General features: G+C 39.5%; 1 protein-coding gene across 2 annotated transcripts in view; it reads left to right on the top strand.

The window, feature by feature from the left end:
- Window positions 1–18,482, top strand: part of CHCHD3 (coiled-coil-helix-coiled-coil-helix domain containing 3) — a 266,047-nt gene that overhangs the window by 54,359 nt on the left and 193,206 nt on the right. For both annotated transcript variants that reach the window (XM_025854801.2, XM_025854800.2), the window contains exon 3: window positions 2,944–3,025. In XM_025854801.2, coding sequence (XP_025710586.1) covers window positions 2,944–3,025 — 82 coding nt within the window. The remainder of the gene's footprint in view (window positions 1–2,943; window positions 3,026–18,482) is intronic.

The following is an 18,482-nucleotide window of genomic DNA, read 5'->3' as shown; positions in this document are numbered from 1 at the left end:
CCCCTCCCCTCTAAAACCCTCAGTTTGTTTCTCAGAGTCCATAGTCTCTCATGGTTCGTCTCCCTCTCCGATTTCCCCCCTTCATTTTTCCCTTCCTACAATCTTCTTCTTTTTTTTTTTAAACATATAATGTATTATTTGTTTCAGAGGTACAGGTCTGTGATTCATCAATCTTACACAGTTCACAGTGCTCACCATAGCATATACCCTCCCCAATGTCCATCACCCAGCCACCATCCCTCTCACTCCCACCACTCCAGCAACCCTCAGTTTGTTTCCTGAGATTAAGAAGTCCTCATATCAGTGAGATCATAATGGTACTTGTCTTTCTCTGATGGTCTTATTTAGCTTAGCATAATACCCTCTAGTTCATCCACGTTGTTGCAAATGGCAAGATTTCGTGTGGTTTTTTTTTTGATGGCTGCATAATAATATATTATATATATATATATATATATATATATATATATATATACGTACACACACACACACACCACATCTTCTTTATCCATTCATCTGTTGATGAACATCTTGGCTGTTTCCATAGTTTGGCTATTGTGGACATTGCTGCTATAAACATTGGGGTGCACATACCCCTTTGGATCACTACATTTGTATCTTTGCAGTAAATACCCAGTAGTGCAATTGCTGGGTTGTAGGGTAGCTCTATTTTTGACTTTTTGAGGAACCTCCATACCGTTTTCCAGAGGAGTGGCTGCACCAGCTTGCATTTCCACCAACAGTGTAGGAGGGTTCCCCTTTCTCCACATCCCTGTCAACATCTGTTGTTTCCTGACTTGTTAATTTTGGCCATTCTGACTGGTGTGAGGTGATATCTCATTGAGGTTTTGATATGGATTTCCCTGATGCCGAATGATGTTGAGCACTTTTTCGTGCGTCTGTTGGCCATTTGGATGTCTTCTTTGGAAAAATGTTTGTTCGTGTCTTTGCCCATTTCTTGATTGGATTATTCTTTGGGTATTGATTTTGATAAGTTCTTTATAGCTTTTGGATACTAGCCCTTTATCTGATAAGTCATTTGCAAATATCTTCTCCCATTCTGTCGGCTGTCTTGGTTTTGTTGACTGTTTCCTTTGCTGTGCAAAAGCTTATTATCTTGATGAAGTTCCAATAGTTCATTTTTGCCCTTGCTTCCCTTGCCTTTGGTGATGTTTCTAGGAAGAAGTTGCTGTGGCTGAGGTCAAAGAGGTTGCTGCCTGTGTTCTCCTCTGGGATTTTGATGGACTTCTGTCTCACATTTAGGTCTTTCATCCATTTTGAGTCTATTTTTGTGTGTGTGGTGTAAGGAAATGGTCCAGTTTCATTCTTCTGCATGTGGCTGTCCAATTTTCCCAACACCATTTGTTAAAGAGACTGTCTTTTCTCCAGTGGACATTCTTTCCTGCTTTGTCGAAGATTAGTTGACCACAGAGTTGAGGGTCCATTTCTGGACTCTATTCTGTTCCATTGATCTATGTATCTGTTTTTGTGCCAGTACCATACTGTCTTGATGATTAATGTTAGCTAAATTTTATTTATTTATTTATATTTATTTATTTTTTACATGTCAGCTAAATTTTAAAAAGGTTTTTCATATCCCATTGTAATTCAGTTTTTGCATATGCCCTGAGGTAAGGCCCTTATAACATGGAGATCATCAAGTAAAGTGTCCATCTAGTTTTCCACCTGATAGGCTCCACCATTTGAAGTACTTCTTAAGTACTGTGTGTATTCCTAGATCTTCCCAAGTTTTTCTGGTGCTTTCTTGGTCATGATTTTAGGTAGTGGGTTCCTAGTAAAGCAGAAATAGTCTCTGCTTATTTCTTATGAAAGGCTCTTAAGGAATATATAAAATTTGTCTATTTTATTTGCTATCATAGCTATAAGAATCTTTACAAAACATGTACATTTTCCAATTGGAAAGACCAGATGTTTCAGATCAGGTCACCAGGTATTTAGAAAGCTCCAGCTGTCTTCTCAGCACTTTTCCATGTTTCTCTCCAGTTGTTGGCATTTGATGTTGAATGACATATTTTCCAAAAAATATGGTTTTAAAATGTTTATGAATCATAAATGTCCTTTTTTTATAAATCATGGAAAAATGAATATAAATACAAATGATTTACTGTCAGAAATGTTTTTTAAAGTGTTTGATTATATAGGGCACCTGAGTGGCTCAGTTGGTTAAGTGTCTTGACTCTTGATCTTGACTCGGGTCTTGATCTCAGGGTTGTGAGCTCAAGCCCCATATTGGGCTTCACATTGGGCGTGGAGCCTACTAAAAAAAAATTAACGTGTTTAATTATCAAAATGAGAATGTTTTGGTGTCATTTTCCATTCTGAAATCTCTCTCTTACAGCCTCTCCTCCCCTTATACATGATTGTCTGACTTTAATGATAGGACATCATTTTAAAGAATTTGTACTTAATGGCTCAGTCCCCACTGGGTGGTAAGCAGCTCCTTGAGTTTATTATACATTTTGGCAGGTGTGGAAATTTCTAGGTCACCAGGGAACTTTTGATTAAATTACTCCTGAAGTGCACTAATTGGTCTTTTTTACAGTGCTTAGGTAGTTCCAAGGAGGCGCTGACCAGCTGGCAGAACTTTGCCCATTAAGATCTAGTCTCAGCTTTGTTTTCTGGAGTGTTTTCTTGCTTTTGTTTTTTAAGAAATCACTGATTGGGGACACCTGGGTGGCTTAGTCGTTAAGCGTCTACTTTCGGCTCAGGTCATGATCCCAGGGTCCTGGGTTCAAGTCCTTCATCGGGCTCCCTGCTCAGCGGGGAGTCTTCTTCTCCCTCTGCCTGCTGCTCCCCCTGCTTATGCTTTCACTCACTCTTTCTTGCCCACGCGCGCTCTCTCTCTCTCTAGCAAATAAATAAAACCTTAAAAAAAAAAAGAAATCACTGATTTTATCTCCTTCCACTCTTTATTGATCCTAGTTTCTGATGAAGAACTGAAGAGAAGAGTGGCTGAGGAGCTGGCATTGGAGCAAGCCAGGAAAGAGTCTGAAAATCAGAAACGGTGAGTTTTGTGGTATCTGAGAGAGATTTTGGTGGCCTCTTATCCTAATTACAAAACATTTTTGGAGAGGGATGATTGTAATGAGACTCATTATTTGCATTTGGCTGCACTTCAGAATGTGTTGAGTATAAGAATGTGGCCATTTTTAGTTTTGGACTGTGCTTATGAAAGCCCGATGTCATGCTCTTCCCACACTTGATTGTGACCACTGTATCTCTTGTGAGGTTCTTAGCTGCATGATTACTGAGAAGTTTCTTACTATGTGAGAAGTAGTTCTTGAGGATTCTCCAGGCATTTCTTAGGCAAGTTTCTTCCAACATATGTGTTTATGATTGAAAATTGTATAGTCTACAATGGGTGTTAAGGCTTACAATATTGTAGCTAATGATGAATGTCATGTTTGACTTAAAGTCCATATTGACACTAACTAGCACTAATTAGTAATGTACTCACTTAAGCTGAAGACATTGCAGAAATATGTAAGGTTGGAAAATCAAAATCCTCCATACTTTTGTTCCATTTTTGAACATTTTAGTCTTTTGTACATCTATGCAATTATTGTCATTACTAATACTACTGACAGCTGAGAGAATGTTCACTGAAGTGTTTTTGTAATAGTAGAAAACAGAAGCAATCCAAATGCCCATTATGGGGACTGGATGAATGAATTAGGATATATACCTACAATGGAATACTAGATAGGTAGATCTTTATGTGCTGATTCAGAAAGATGTGGAAAGACCATAAATTGAAGAAAAGCAGCATTCAAAACAGCATGATAATATTTATTTGGTAAAAAATACTACTTTTAAAGATTTAAAGTATATACTTATTCATGAAAATATGTGAATACATTTTAATCCAAGATAGAGTCAAGTGCTTCCCATCTGTGCTATTTCTGAAATTTGCATATAGCACAGAGTTTTATTATATAATCATGTGAATGTCTTCCTGCTGTGAATACTAGGCACATGCCTACCACATGTAGATGCCTAGTATGTATTTGTTTTTATTTTGGACTGCTTAACTATTTTGTTTGAGAGAGCTTAATGTAAAGAGTCTTTGGATTGGATTCTAGTCTTCACTGACCACAGGACCTTCAACATGTAATTTAACCTCTTTGGGCCTTCAAGATTTTATTTCTCAACTGAGGGGTTTGAAAATGTTCTCTAATATTTCTTTCCCTTTGACGAAGTGCTAAGCTATCTCTGATTTGCTTGGAATGTGTGGAACAGGCTATGAGTTTTAGATTAAGACCACCGTTTTTTCGGGAAATAGGGAAGGCTCATGGCTTAGGGTTTTAAAAAAAATCAAGATGTAATTAGTACTGCTAAAAGGGTCCGTGTGTATTTCAATACTTTCTTACACAGCACTTTATAATTACTTAATTGGGTTAGGTTGATGGAGTGTATAATTAGAGAGTGAAGTTTAAATATTCAAAAAATTTCAGACCATTTTCATTAAGAAGCAAAGAAAATCGATACATTATGGTAGAATTTCTTGTCTTTGAAATTTTATTATTTTTAATTGGATTTTATTTTAATAAGGCTTTTTTTGGTTAGATGCTCATATTTACTTTGCTTATTATACTTCACATAGGATTTTTGTCTTCCTTTCTCCCCATATGGTACAGGCTTTTGGTTACAATAACTCCTTACTGTGGTGTTTGGTTTTTATTTTTGTAGGTTTTTTTTCCCCTTCATTATTAAACTCTCATTTGCTCTGACTTGGTCTGTGGAAGGTTGAAGGGCACATGAGATGAATAAAAGGTGCCAGTGAGATCCAATTTCATACCTCATGTGGACTGAGGTTGGCAGCCTCACTGTAAACTGGACAAATGACTATTGATAAGGAATTTATTTTCTGTCACCTTTAAGGAGAGCGGAGGGTAGTAAAACCTTTTTATTATTTTTTCTTAAAAAAAAAATTATGTTTCACGCTTTCTTCATGAAAACTTCCAGCTGCCAAATCTTGGCAAAAAGTGTGTGTTCATCTATATGATAGTTCTTGGTAGAATCAATAGCCGTTTTTTTTTTTTTTCCTTTCTACTGGAGAAGAAATTTTAGGAAAAGCATTAAGAAAAAAATTCTTTTTTGAGAGAGAGAGAGAGCACATGGGTTGGGGTAGGCAGAGGGAGAGGGAGCGAGAGAATCTTAAGCAGGCTGCCCAAGGTGGGGCTTGATCTCACGACCCTGAGATCAAGACACGAGCCGAAATCAAGAGTCAGATGCTTAACCGACTGAGCCACCCAGGAGCCCCACATTAAGAGAGTTCTATGTGTAGTCTTTTTTATTTTATTTATTTATTAAAAAGATTTTATTTGAGAGAGAGAGAAAGCACAAGCAGGGGGAAGGGGCAAAGGGAGAAGCAGGCTACCCACTAAGCAGGGAGCCCGATGTGGGGCTCGATCCCAGGACTCTGGGATCATGACCTGAGTCAAAGGCAGACGCTTAACCGACTGAGCCATCCAGGCACCTCTTTCTGTAGTCTTTTAAAAGCAAGTGTTTGGAGTCATGAAGCATTTAATACATTATTGTATCTGTTGCCTTGATTGAATAAAGCTTTGTACGCAGTGTTAGAGAATGGTTCTTTGTGCCATTGTCCTGTCACTTGTGTACATGCTGCTCACTAGTCTTACCTTGCTCTCCAGGTGCCCACATGATGGTAGGCGAGTTCTCAAGCACTTAAGAGTGGCACATAGGCACATATACATGTAAGGAGCCAAATTTGTGCAAAAAGGACTTTGGAAATCATATTTTTTTTCCCTACAGAATATTTATTATTTATTATGGACATTTTAAAGCACGCTGAAAAAGAGAGAAGAGTACAATGAATCCCCAGGAGCCATCATACTATTTCAACAATTCTGGTTTCATCTATACCCCAATCACTCTGCCTATATGTGGCAAGTGGTGAGGGAACAATAACATTTTTACTAAGTTGGTGAATTCTCTGGCAGGGAAATAATCTAAAATGTCTTCTGTCAGGCTTACTTAAAGAAGGTCCTTTGTTTCAGTTGGGTTTTTGGTTGAAAGACTGAAACTTAACTCTGGCTAACTTAGGAAGCAAGAACATTTTGAGAAGCATATAGGATAGCTCAAAAGAATCAAAAGGAAGATGAGAGAACTAGTAGCTAGTGAAGAACTGGGTACTACTAAAACTGTACACAGTGGGGAAGAAGTAAGTCCCTAAAAGGACGTCAGGATGAAGGCTTCACAACAAGGGAAAGGATGGTGGGTGGCTAAATTCCATTGAACTGAAGACGTCACCGATTTTAAGAAGCATTTGGTATACCACTAAGAAAAAAATTGCTGCAAATTATAGCAATAATGGTTTATCTCTTAGAAATTTTATTGAAAGAGCTCATTAAGATTTTTTGAATTTTTAAAAACCTATCACTTGTGTATTCATTAAAAAGGAAAATGTAAGCAAAATAAATAGGTTAAGGCAGTGTTCTGGTCCTCGGGGAGGGGGGATACTTTCGTCCCCAGGGCACGTAAGACAATGTCTGGAGACATTTTTGGCTGTCACAGCTTGCTTGGTGTTAGCGGCATCTAGCAGGTCCAGGCTATGGGTGCTGCTGAACGTCCTGTAATGCATAGGATAACCACCTCCCCAACGCAGACAAAGAACTATCTGGCTCAGTATGTCACTAGTGCTGCCAATGGGACACCCAGGGTGAAGGGGTTCTTAAACCTTGCTCACATTGCATCTGATTCTTCTGAATCACTCTTGGACTTGATGTTCTTGTTCTTGTTCCGTGCCATCAAAACCTTGGCGCCTCAGCATTCCTTAAAAGATTGCTCCACTGTCGTTCCTGGGATTTTTCCAGGCTGCTGACACCAGTTGTGCAAATTTTGATGTCACACACAGGCTGTGGCAACTGTGCAGGACTGCCGCGGGGCAGGCGGCAGTTGTGAGATGCTTTCAGGTGGGAGAAGACATGGAAGACTGTGGTCCTAGAACCATATTCTGCCAGCACACTCAAGACACACTCGAGGCTGTAACATCTGCCAGGCTGAAGGGACTTCCTGAGTGTCTCGTGTCCCACCTGGTGCAGAAGGCCTCTGACAGCATCTCTGCCTGGCAGTGGCCACACCCATGTACAGCCTGTTCAGAAATCAGAATTTAAACTGAGGATATTTCATTAGGCCATTGAAAATGTACCCGAACTCCTTTCCTTTGAGTCTCCACTCCCTTAAATCTAACATGCAGATGTAGCCTCATTAAAAGTTGCTTTATTAGGAGAAGTGCTCTACTAAGACCAGTGACCATGTAGCTAGTTGTAAAGCAGTCTGACTGGATATGCTGTATTCTCATTTCTTTTTTTTCTTTTTTTCATATCTAAGAAAACATTTACACATGGACTCTCAATTCAGGTTATTTTAGATCTGATTCTGTTTTATGAAAAGCTTCAGTGATTTGCTTAGTTGACAAGCTGATACCCCCCAAATCATTGACGTAATATTAGTACACACACTAAAATTGATGGGTCTAATTTGGAATCCTGTTTTTGCTTACCACAGCATCTCATGGATGGAATAGTTGTTTGGTGCATTGGGAGTCAAGAGTAAATTAAATGCCCACATCAGCAGTCTGTTTTTGCTGTTATTCTCTATTGCCTATTTTGGATTATAGCTGACCCTACTGTGTTGGAACTGTAGCAAGCCAATATGGCAGGGACGCGGTATGCTACAGTTTGAGTATAGACTTCTAAAATGTGGTCTTCTGCACCCTACCTCCAAGAGTTAATCTCTGACAGCAAGAAAAATGTGACTACTTCTGACCTCTGACCTTTGGCATTTGAATTTCACCTCTTTACCTATAAAGGCAAGTGAAAGTGTTTCAGTTTTAATAACCTTTCTTCAATAAACCAGGAAGAAAGGGAATAGCTACATGATGTTGTAACCAACTGTACATCAACCAAGATGACTTCCTTGCTGTTTTTAGATGAACAGCAAGCAGTTAAAATTTTACCCCATTTTTAATGACTTGAACAATTACCTTACATTTGTGAGACATAAAATAATTAATTTGGTTTAATAAATTAGTCATAAATTTTGTCAGTATCTGGGTAAGTTAAACACAGTCCATTCATTTTTTTCAATTTAAACATCAGGTAAGGGCTTATGTTATCAAATAAGGGCTTAAAGCTTATTTGTGCATTTAGTTTCTTACAGTAAAAGTGAAATTCACAGCGATGGTATCTTCTGTTTAAACTCATAATAATTCATTTCAGTTTTATGATTAGTTGTTTTCTGCCTGTGGAAGAAAAAGCTTAGAAAGAAAGGAGTAAAGAAGCCACTGGAGAAAAACGGTATTGTAGGTTAGTGTCACATTGAAAATACATAAGTCTGAAGTCATTTACCCGGTGTGGTGCCTTTCACATAGCGAGTTCTCAAAAACATTTGTTCAGCTGAATCACTGGAGCTGGAAAATCCTGACAATCTTCTAGCAAGGATGGTCTGTTTTATATACTTGTATGTTTTATAACATATACATATATATGCTATGTTTTGTTAAAAGTAAAAGCAAATTATGCCTTTAAAAAGACATTAACTAGAGACTATAGATACTTCTAAACCTTTTTCTTAAATTAATGTAGTGTTAAACATCACTTTCCAGTTGTAAACACAAATCACACATGTATGAAATTGCATACCTTCAACCTGCTTGTAATCTCTAGGTATATAAGAATTTAAAAAAAAAACAGCAGTTTTCAAGGAACAAGTGCTGTTAATAACTGGTATTTATCAATGGCGTATTATAAAAGTGGAGTTTTCAAGTGACTTTAAAAGATCAATGAGTCAATATTTTCTCAAGGCACTCAACTGTCACAGGCAAATGACTCTCACTTCTGATTTAGAAATATTTGCAAATAAGGTGATTAAAGAAATTCGAGTTAATCACTCTCCATTTGATGTCCGATGTAACGTGTACCACTCTGCTGTGATGTGAGCACATTTCCCTGTGTAGCGGATGGCTTGTTGGCATTGTCTGCAAAATACTCCTTGATATGCGCTAACATTTAAGAGCTCCCTCTGTAGTATGAAAATCCCTATATATAAGAGAATTGTTTTCTTATTGAAGCCTTTTTTAAAAATGCATACTGCATTGCTGTTGTTTTATACCTATCCCTTTTCTATTACATTTGCTTAAAAGTAGATAAAGAATGAACCTGTTCTCAGTGCAAGAGGAAGGTCGCGTCTTAGCCACCTGATACTTTTTCCCTGGAAGATGATTAGAGGTGCTGTGTACGTACTAGGTATTGGAATCTTTCGCCATCTGCCACTTTCATCTTTTTCTCTTCAAATGGCACTTTTCTGTTTTTAACAGAGACGACTGCTTTCTATAACCAACCATTATAGAAGGTTGGATTATCCAGTCTGTGTTTTGTTTACCTCTCTTCTTTTTCCAAAGCCAATTTTCTTTCTTATCGATGCTATGTTGTTGTAGGATCCTACCCTGAATTCTGTTTAAGAAGCTATTTCTACATGGTGGGAATATTAAACCTGGAAAACCGGAATCAGTCAAGCATGCCATAGAGATCTGTAACTTTTATTGATTGTAATAGCAGCAGTGATGTTCAACCACTTCTTGCTCACGTTTCTTTTGACAGTAATTACAGAGTTTTCTCTCATGAAGCCAGTGTTTGAAGTAATTTGTGCTAAAGTTGGTTTCTACATTTGGAAGTTTCTAGGAATTGGTTTCTGAGTGTTCTGTGGTTGTAGTAGTTCTTGTTGAAGTTTCTGCATTACCAGTACAATCTGGGGAAGAGCGGAGCTTGTAATGTGCTCTATAAATCATTTATCATTCCTTCCATAACACTGACAATAGCATTCATAGTTTATCCCTGCTTTATAGAAACAGATGACTGAAGTAGACATATGCAAAGTTTCTCAGCAGCAGAACGGGACTTGAATTGGACTGCCCCTCAGCCCCACACCACCTATTGCTGAGGTGATAGAATCATACTGCCTCACATCATCTTGTAAAACATTTATTCAAAGGAAGCCTGACGTGGGACTCCAATAGAAAGCTGATTCAAGTGCCATCTGGTTAGGGCTAGGACTAGGAATGTAGAGCTCTGACGGCCCCCCCCCCGCCCCGCGCCTTTTCCCTTCCTAGAGACCTGGGAATCACCTTCACAGGCCCTAATGCTATTAGGGCTGAGTTTGAGAAACCTGTGGTCAGGATAATTTCCTCTCAAATTTGGACATTTGTGTGTGAGGAGTATACTTGTCCAAACAGCATTTGTTGAGTGGCTGCAGTTTTGTTTCTGTTTTAGAAGGTGAGTGGGCAGTGGCCTCATATCCATTTCCTTGAGTCCAGAAGTCCGTATTTATGGATGGTGGTCCACGTAGGCTGGGCCTCATCACCCTGGCTGAGCCCTCAGTCCCCGCCCTTCTGGAAGCCATCTGCTGCTGCTGCTGCTAGTGAATGCTGTGTTAGGAAGAGTGTAGAAGAATGTGAGATCCTTCTATGGCAGTTCACTTTGGAAACAGTGGAAAAATATATGGAGAGGGTCCCCTCTTTCCTTTCCTGACCTTAACAGCTTTGCTGGTAGAGCCTTGAGTTGACGAGGAGTGTGGGCAACATAGTTGTAAATCAGATGTAAATTTTTTGTCAGCATTATAATATTTCCAAACATTGGCACATTGTGATGTTTAAGTAATAACCCCTCCCCCCTCCTTTCCTGGCTGGAGAAGACTGTTAAGAAGCAAGTGGCTCATGTTAAGTTTCTGGTAAATACTTTGCTGAGGAAATCCATATTCTTCTGCATCCCACTCATCCAGAAGCAGATAGGGTTCGTCTTTGGAAACTTTCTTCACAGTTTACAGATGACAAGCACATAGAATATGCACACTGGGATCACGTATTAGCTGTTGTGAAAACCATTTCTGAGTACAGGACCTATTTGCTCAACTAAAATTAGAAAACTAAAAAGAGTTGCGGGTCATGTGTTGCCTTGTATTTGTTATGTGTTCTGTGCTATTCTGAGCACTTGATGTATTTTAAGTCATTCATCCACCCAGTGCCTCTGTTTACCCCACTTGATAAACAAGGAAACTGAGAGGTAAAGGAACTTGCCCAAGCTTGTATCTAGTAAGTGATGAGTCTGGGATTTGAACCCACATCTATGGAGTCCCTGCACTTTACTATCCTGCAGTACTACCTTTCCATGTGTACAGGGAGTACTTTCTTTAAAGTTTTTCATTTATCACTGTGGGAAGGAGTGTAGCAAGCATTTACTTGGATTTTCACGTCTAAATTGTAGTAAATAAAAGATCACTCAAAAATGACCTCTGTTGTGTGCTACTGGTTATTAGATCTGGGCAGCTGCTCAGGATGGTCTTTTTACCACTTCCTTTGTTTTAGGACCAAAATTTTTAGAATTTGTGCTTAAAGTTAATATTCTTTGTTTATGTAGGCTATAACTCACTATGAAATGCTCGTTTGTGTACATAGTTTAAGTGATGGTGGCAATTTGAATTTCCTGTTAGCTTAAGATTGGGATATTTCTCTTAATTGCTCAGTGTGGTGGCAGGGCGTGTGGAAGCAGGTGGTAAGCCCTCTGCCTCCTGAACTTTAGAGATGCGTGTCAGCTGCTGGTCACTGAGGCCCGCGTGTGCTCAGCAGTGTTCTGCTGAGTTCATTGGAGCCACTTGGGCCCTGCCATTGTTCCAGAAGCAATAAAGAGGCACAGGATTTACTTTAATAGGTGACCGTGGAATGGAAATCATTTTGCATTTCTCCTTTTATGTTCATCCTTAGGTTTTTTTTTTTTTTTAAAGACTTGTGGTTATTCTTTTATTTTGTATTTGTTGTATTGCTTCATGTATTAGGTTTTTGGTTTGTAGTGTTTGTTATTATTCATTTGTCTTTTTTGTAATGATAGAAGTATTTTGGTAAATCATCACATTTGGCTTACAAACTTTTCTGTTTTTAAATCAGTTAGAAAATGAACTGTTAGGACAATGTGCCTTTGGAACTAGAATATAGAATTCCTCCATTGAATAATGTGCAGGTAGTGCAATGTGTAGAGCAATTTATTATATACTGTTTGCGGCCACTTCCTTACCCAGACACTGTGTAGCTCCTGCACGCTTAAATCATTTCATTTGGAATTTTTTTTTTTCAAGTTATCCCATTAAGATGATTGTAGTGTGATTTTTGACATCAAGTACAAAGTATAAAAATAGCTTATTAACCACTGATGTTTCAATTAATGATTTAAATTTGAGTTCCTTCACAACTTCTTAGAGCGGATTGCTTAAATTCCTTATTTCCTGGTGCCATTTTGTGAGATTAAAACAGAAATCCCTTAAAAACTCATAAATTATAGTTTTGCTTCAATTACAGTAGGATGATGGATTAAAACCAAATGAAATCAAAACAAAACCAAAAAAAAGGGCAACCGAAACCACTAATTTAATATGGGAAATGTCAATTAATTTCAAAACCATTACCCATTCTCTGGTTTCTCTTCAAATCATATAAATCTTTTGCCTTTTAAAAACCATTACCCAACAGAGTTTCTGCAATTTTTATTATTGCTACAGAACCTGGTAGGTTTGACTTAGAAAGTCATTCTTCATACTACTGAAAGCATGGATGTTTATTTGTTTTAAAAAAATTACAAAAGAAATATATTATATATTGAAGAAATTCAGATAATATAGAAGCATAAAAACTTAGTCATCTTTCCCTCTCTCCTCCTGCCCCTGCTCTTTCCCCCTAGAATACTGTTCATACCCAATGGGAAATGTATTCTTAACCATGTTTTATGTGGTTTGCGTTTTAAACAAAATGAGATGGAAGTAATGATGTTGTATAACTTGCTTCCCCCCACCCCCCAGTCTTATACTGTGGTCCTCTTCCCATGTACAGTGTATATAGATCTTACAGATAGACTTTAGATCTGATCATAGACACCATTTCAGAAGACTTCACCTAGGAAAAGTAATACTAACAGTAATAATAGATAATAAGTAATAATACGCAATGGTAATAGCGAACAGTTTATGATGCTTCCTTTGTCCCAAGCACTGGTGCAAGCACTTGGTACATATTGATCATTTAATCCTCCCAGCAGCGGAGTGGAGGAGGTTCTGTTCTGCTGGTACACGCACATTGCAGGTGCAGTGTCCGAAACATAGAGAGGTGCACTTGCTAGTCTCATGCCCAGAAAATAGGTTGCGATTTGAACACGAGCAATCTGGAATCTGAAGTCATACTCATCACCACTCTACTTGACTGCGTCTCAGAGGCTAACTTATTTTCTGGTCCAACAGTGATGTTACCTATTTTCTATTAGTCTGAATGTTCTCTCTGAGGCTATTTTGATCTGGTTTACTGAAGTTTTACGTTTTTCAGATTTCAGTACACTCGGTTTTGCCTTGATTATGGAGCTCAGTAAATAAGGAATTTAGTTTTGAAAAGAATTCACAAGTGAAGGGATTTTTCTTTGGTGTTTTTGTTTTTTTCAATTCACATGACTATATTTTGAAATGAAACTGTCAAAATACTGTCAGTGGATGAAAATTAATATTTCCGTAAATTTTGCTGTAAAATGTTGGGAATTGTGTATTTCTTTATGAATCTACCTATCTACCTGTCAACTATACAATTCAGTTTTTATAGACTTAAAGAAAAGGAGCCCAAACTATTGTCCAAGTGAGTTTCTGTAACTTGTTATTTGTACAGCCCCAAGTAGGTTTGACATAGAAAGCACTTTCCTGAAACTACTGAAAACTTAGGTGTTAGCCTAACAAAAACTGAGGGTAATATCAGAATTTTGATTACTGATATTCGTGCTCCAGTCTTTTTGCCTTATGTCTTTCCTTTCCCCCTTATAATTAATTGGCCTTGTTTCTGCTTTTAGTATATGTGCTGCCAAAGCCAGTACATCTCTGCCTCTGCTTTTAAAATGTATTGCAAATCCATTTATCTCTCACCATTTCTATCCCTACTTAGTCCAAGCTAGTGGTTCTCAATTGGGGGCTGTCCCCCCCACCACTTGACCTTTACAGTTGTCACAACTTAGAGGCTGCTCCTGGCATCAAGTGGGTGGGTGGTGGCCAGGGATGCTGCTAAATACCCTATGATGCACAGAAACCCTGGTCTCAGCCATTATCATTTCTCAGGTGTGTTCTTACAAAGTCTACTCCAGGGAGCCACCCTTGTCTCCAGGTTCTACTCTTCACAAAGCAGGATTAGTGTGCTTTAAACATTTATTTATTTTTTAAAAGTAATCTTTACACCCAGCGTGGGGCTCGAACTCATGACCCTGAGATCAAGAATCAGGTGTTCTTATCAACTGAGCCAACCAGGTGCCCCTAAAAATGTATTTTGAATCATGGGAGTTTATTTGCTGAAAATTCTGTAATGGCTTTTCACTAGATTTAGCATAAAGCCCAGACCTTTCCATGACATTCCAGTCCTCTGCTTCCCTGCATGTATTCACATGCTCATGCATCATCTCTTCCCACCCTCTCAGTGAATGTTACAACGATGTCAGCTGCAAACCTCCTTGTGCCTACAGCTCCATGCTGCTTTTGTGTGGCTGGCCCCTCTTACTATTCGGTGTTCTTTTCAGCCCCACAGAGAGGCTTTCCTTGATTATTTTATCAAAATCATCTTTCTTTCTTGTCCTCTCACTGTGGTTATCCTTTTCTCTACTTTGTTTCTTCATAGCACTTTGGCTATTGATTGACTGTCGCTTCCACTGGAATATAAAGGTCTGTGTGGCCAGAACTCATTGTCTTGTAGTAAGTGTCAACAAGAATGCATTACCAAATTAAAGTAACATTTTATGGGTATGGTTAAGTAGATTAGAACAAGATAGAATTTGTCCATAAGGGAAAAGCGTCAGGAGAATTATCAAATGACAAGAGCAACTCCCACTTCATGATTGCCTCCCATTCAGCAGGTGCTGTGCTGGTGCGTTTATGGACATGAGTCCTGCGCTCCCCGGGAGCCTTCTGGCCAGGCCTGCCGTAGCCTGTGTGACAACCTGTGGGATGAGGCCCCCCCACATTTCCCTGGGATCTGAGGCTGGGCGGCCCCCCACACCAAATGTTATCCTGGGAGCAGATGGGGATGGTGGCTCTGCCCTCCACGGATTTGTTCGACAGCTGGAATGCGGCTCCGAGAGGCTGAGTTCCTTGCCCTAGGAGCTGACAGAAGGCAGCGTAAGGATTCGAATCCTGCTCTGCCCTTCTGTGCCTCTTTCCCAGATCTTCCTCTTCAGCCGTTAGTTTTTGGATCTTAGGAAACAGCTGTGGTTCCTGTCTTCCCCTCTGGGAGGCTTAATCGGCTCTCTGGTTTTGGAATGGGGACTACATTTTTAACTCCAGAGGCAGCAGTTCTTTGGTTTCAGGTGACTTAGGCAAAAAATGATCTACCTCTCTATCCTGTCCTGAGATAGTTGCTTCGCCAGCATTGTCTCAAAGTGAGACTGGCATCATGAGAATATGGTGTGGGCTCTGGACTGTTTTGATTGGCAATGAGAAACCTACTCAAAATGTGAACTACGTGTAAAATATATCCTGTGTCACACATTCATACTTATATGACTGACCCAGAATGGGTTTGATCTAAGTCTGTGAGCCTTGAATGTTGGGATGGAAGTCAGGAAGTCTGCGGCTCCTGCCATGCACCTCTCATTCATTAGTCCCCGTGAGTCCTGTCGAAGGTGGTCCCATTTTCCTTCAAAAGGAGCCTGGGGTCCCATGGATTTGTATTTTGAAAATCTGTGTCCCTTTACCTGGTTTGGTGAGAGTTTTTTGGTTGAATCCTGAGAGATCATCTCTTCTCTGCTTTCCCCAGCCTTGCTGGCTCCTAGGAATCAGTGTCCACATGAGGCCCCTGGGGAGACAAAAGCCCACGGTGGCCCACGATGGCAAATTGTTCTGAGTCTCAGCGTTCCTGTACGCTTTGCTATTTGAGTGTTGTCTTGTGCCTCATGCTCTCTTGTATACATCCCCCCACTCCTTCAATTTTCTTTTTCTTGGTTGACTTTTTTGTTTTTTGTTTTTTCATTTCCAGCAGCTTGTCATAGGAATGACACACACTCAGCACAGTCAGCTTTAGACAGCTTTTTGCAGACAAGAACAACAAATTCACCAGTCAGGGAGCAAAGTGAGAGAAAAATGAAGAACAATATTAGAAAAGAACCCTTTGGGAAGCTGTACAAAAAATGTTATATTAAAATCGATACCAGGGCTTGACCTTTTGTGGTACTGTATATTTTAAAGCCTTCTATTGATTCTCTTTTAATAACATGTTTATTCTAGTTTACTGACATAAGCCTAGGGAGAATACAAAAAAGAAAAGATCAAATTCTTTATTATGGTGGTCATTTAAATTTGTCTCAGGCATTTTTCATGGCCGACTAGTGTTATCTTTATGTATTTAATATATATCATTCTTACACAGTATAAGACTGCGAAACGGTTATAAAAGTGGCAAAGTGATTTTTTAATTTGCTTTTGTTGAAAATACGCCTGGCCTTGCTGTGTCATAGAAGTGTCATCCCGCCACCCCCCCCTTTAAGAATTTCTTTCTTTTCTTCATGTGTGCAGAAGACAGAAAAGTCTCATTTTGAATTCCACCTACCCCCCAACCCCAAAAAACACTGGTAGTATAGTCTGCCAATTCTGGGACCATTTGGGAACAATTCTCTGCATAAAGACCACTATCTTTGACTGTATAACTAATGACAGAATGCCAGAGAATAGGAAATTGCCTTACCTGACCTCTTTGATCACTCAATCTTGTTGCTTCAGAGACAGAAATATTCATCGCTTTTCCCTGTGAGCAGCCGTTCATTGTTCGGTCAGGAAGGCAGCCCTCTTCAGGGTGCTGTCCAGTCCTGAACTGATTGCACTGCGTGCTTATCTCCTCCAGTTTTTCCCATTAGGAGAAAAACAGGATTAATTTTCTTACCTCATTCCGATGATTTTTCCCCAACATATAGATATTAAGAGGTATCCAGAACAGCAGGAAGGACTTGAAAGATACACCTGGAAAGGTTAGCCTGTAAATGGCAAATTAAATGAGATTCAACCTGTAGAACGTCAAGTTAATAGGCTTGGGGAGAAATAGGTTGCTCGGATCTAATTCACGGTTTTAATATAATAGTCTTGTTGTTTATGGGACATCTGATATCACTTGTTGAGAAGCCAGACAGCAATTCCAGGAAGGCTGTAATGAATTAGAGGACATTTTGAAAGGGCAAATAAATTAATCAAGAAGCTAAGAGAATCAGAAGGGAGACCTGTATTGGAGCATGGTGGGGAGGCAGCTCAGCAGGGGTATAGCTCAGGGTCCCCGAGGAGGTCCAGAGCGTGGCGAGTTTGCCCCACCTGTGAGTCTTTAAGCGCTGAGGGCATCTGGAGGCAGCTGCCGCAGCCATGACGGGGCCACCTTCTCTGCCCACTTCTGGTGGCCCCTCGGGCCCTCGATAAGGGGAACTGGCTCCTGAGCGCCGGCCTGTCACCGAACCCCTCTAGAGTCTGTCTCTGCTTGTTTATCTTCCTTGTCCCAGAAGCGATTCTTACTTTAGCCTGGTCCGCTTTCCTGTGTTCGTTCATCCCCTCATGCATACGGTCTTCCTAACACCTGAGAAGATCTATGGAGAAAAAGCAAAGTCAAAGGCACGCAGTAGTGATACGAAGTGTTTTATTCTAATTCCCAAAGTAATGTGCACTGTATCCAAAATTAGAGAAAAGTGGCTCAACAAAATGAAGAAAAAATGAAAATTGCCATAATCCCACTGCTCATATAAAACCATTGTAAATATTTTGGAACACAGACACTGCTAAGCGGGAGAAAAGAACAGAAGTGATGTCATATTGTCACTGTTGTTTTATATTTGTTCTTAAGATGTATCGTGGATGTTTTGTCATTAGATAATTTCATGGTAGTTCACCATTAGACACTTAGCTTTCCAAATAGTTCAAAATGTTTCACTACTGTGGACACTGCTTTGAATATCCTTGTTATTAAATTTACACATATCCAGTGTTATTTCTTTTCCTATTACAGTATTATCCAGTAGTACTTTCTTGGGTTACGTTTTTACAAGTGGAATTACTCGGTCAAAAATTATACAAAATAGGGGCGCCTTGGTGACTCAGTCGGTTAAACGTCTGCTTTCGGCTCAGGTCATGATCCCAGGGTCCTGGGATCGACCCTGCGCGGGGCTCCCTGTTCAGTGGTGAGCCTGTTTCTCCCTCTCCTCCCCACTTGTGCTCTCTCTCTCACTATCTCTGTCTCAAATAAATAAATAAAATCTTTAAGAAAAAAGTTATACCAAATATTATTGCCAACATACCTTCAAGAATTTGTGCTGTTTAACTCACTACCAGTGAGTCTGTGCTTTGTCTCACTGTTGCAAATTTTGGGAATATAGTAGTAAAACCAGTGTTACATTATGCACATATGATCATAC

The sequence above is a fragment of the Callorhinus ursinus genome, unplaced genomic scaffold, assembly GCF_003265705.2.
Source record: "Callorhinus ursinus isolate GAN/ISIS: 27379988/994484 unplaced genomic scaffold, GSC_fseal_2.0 scaffold12, whole genome shotgun sequence".
In the NCBI taxonomy this organism is placed as follows: Eukaryota; Metazoa; Chordata; class Mammalia; order Carnivora; family Otariidae; genus Callorhinus; species Callorhinus ursinus.
Note: the sequence above shows the minus strand (reverse complement) of the source record. Positions and strands in the feature narration are given on the sequence as shown.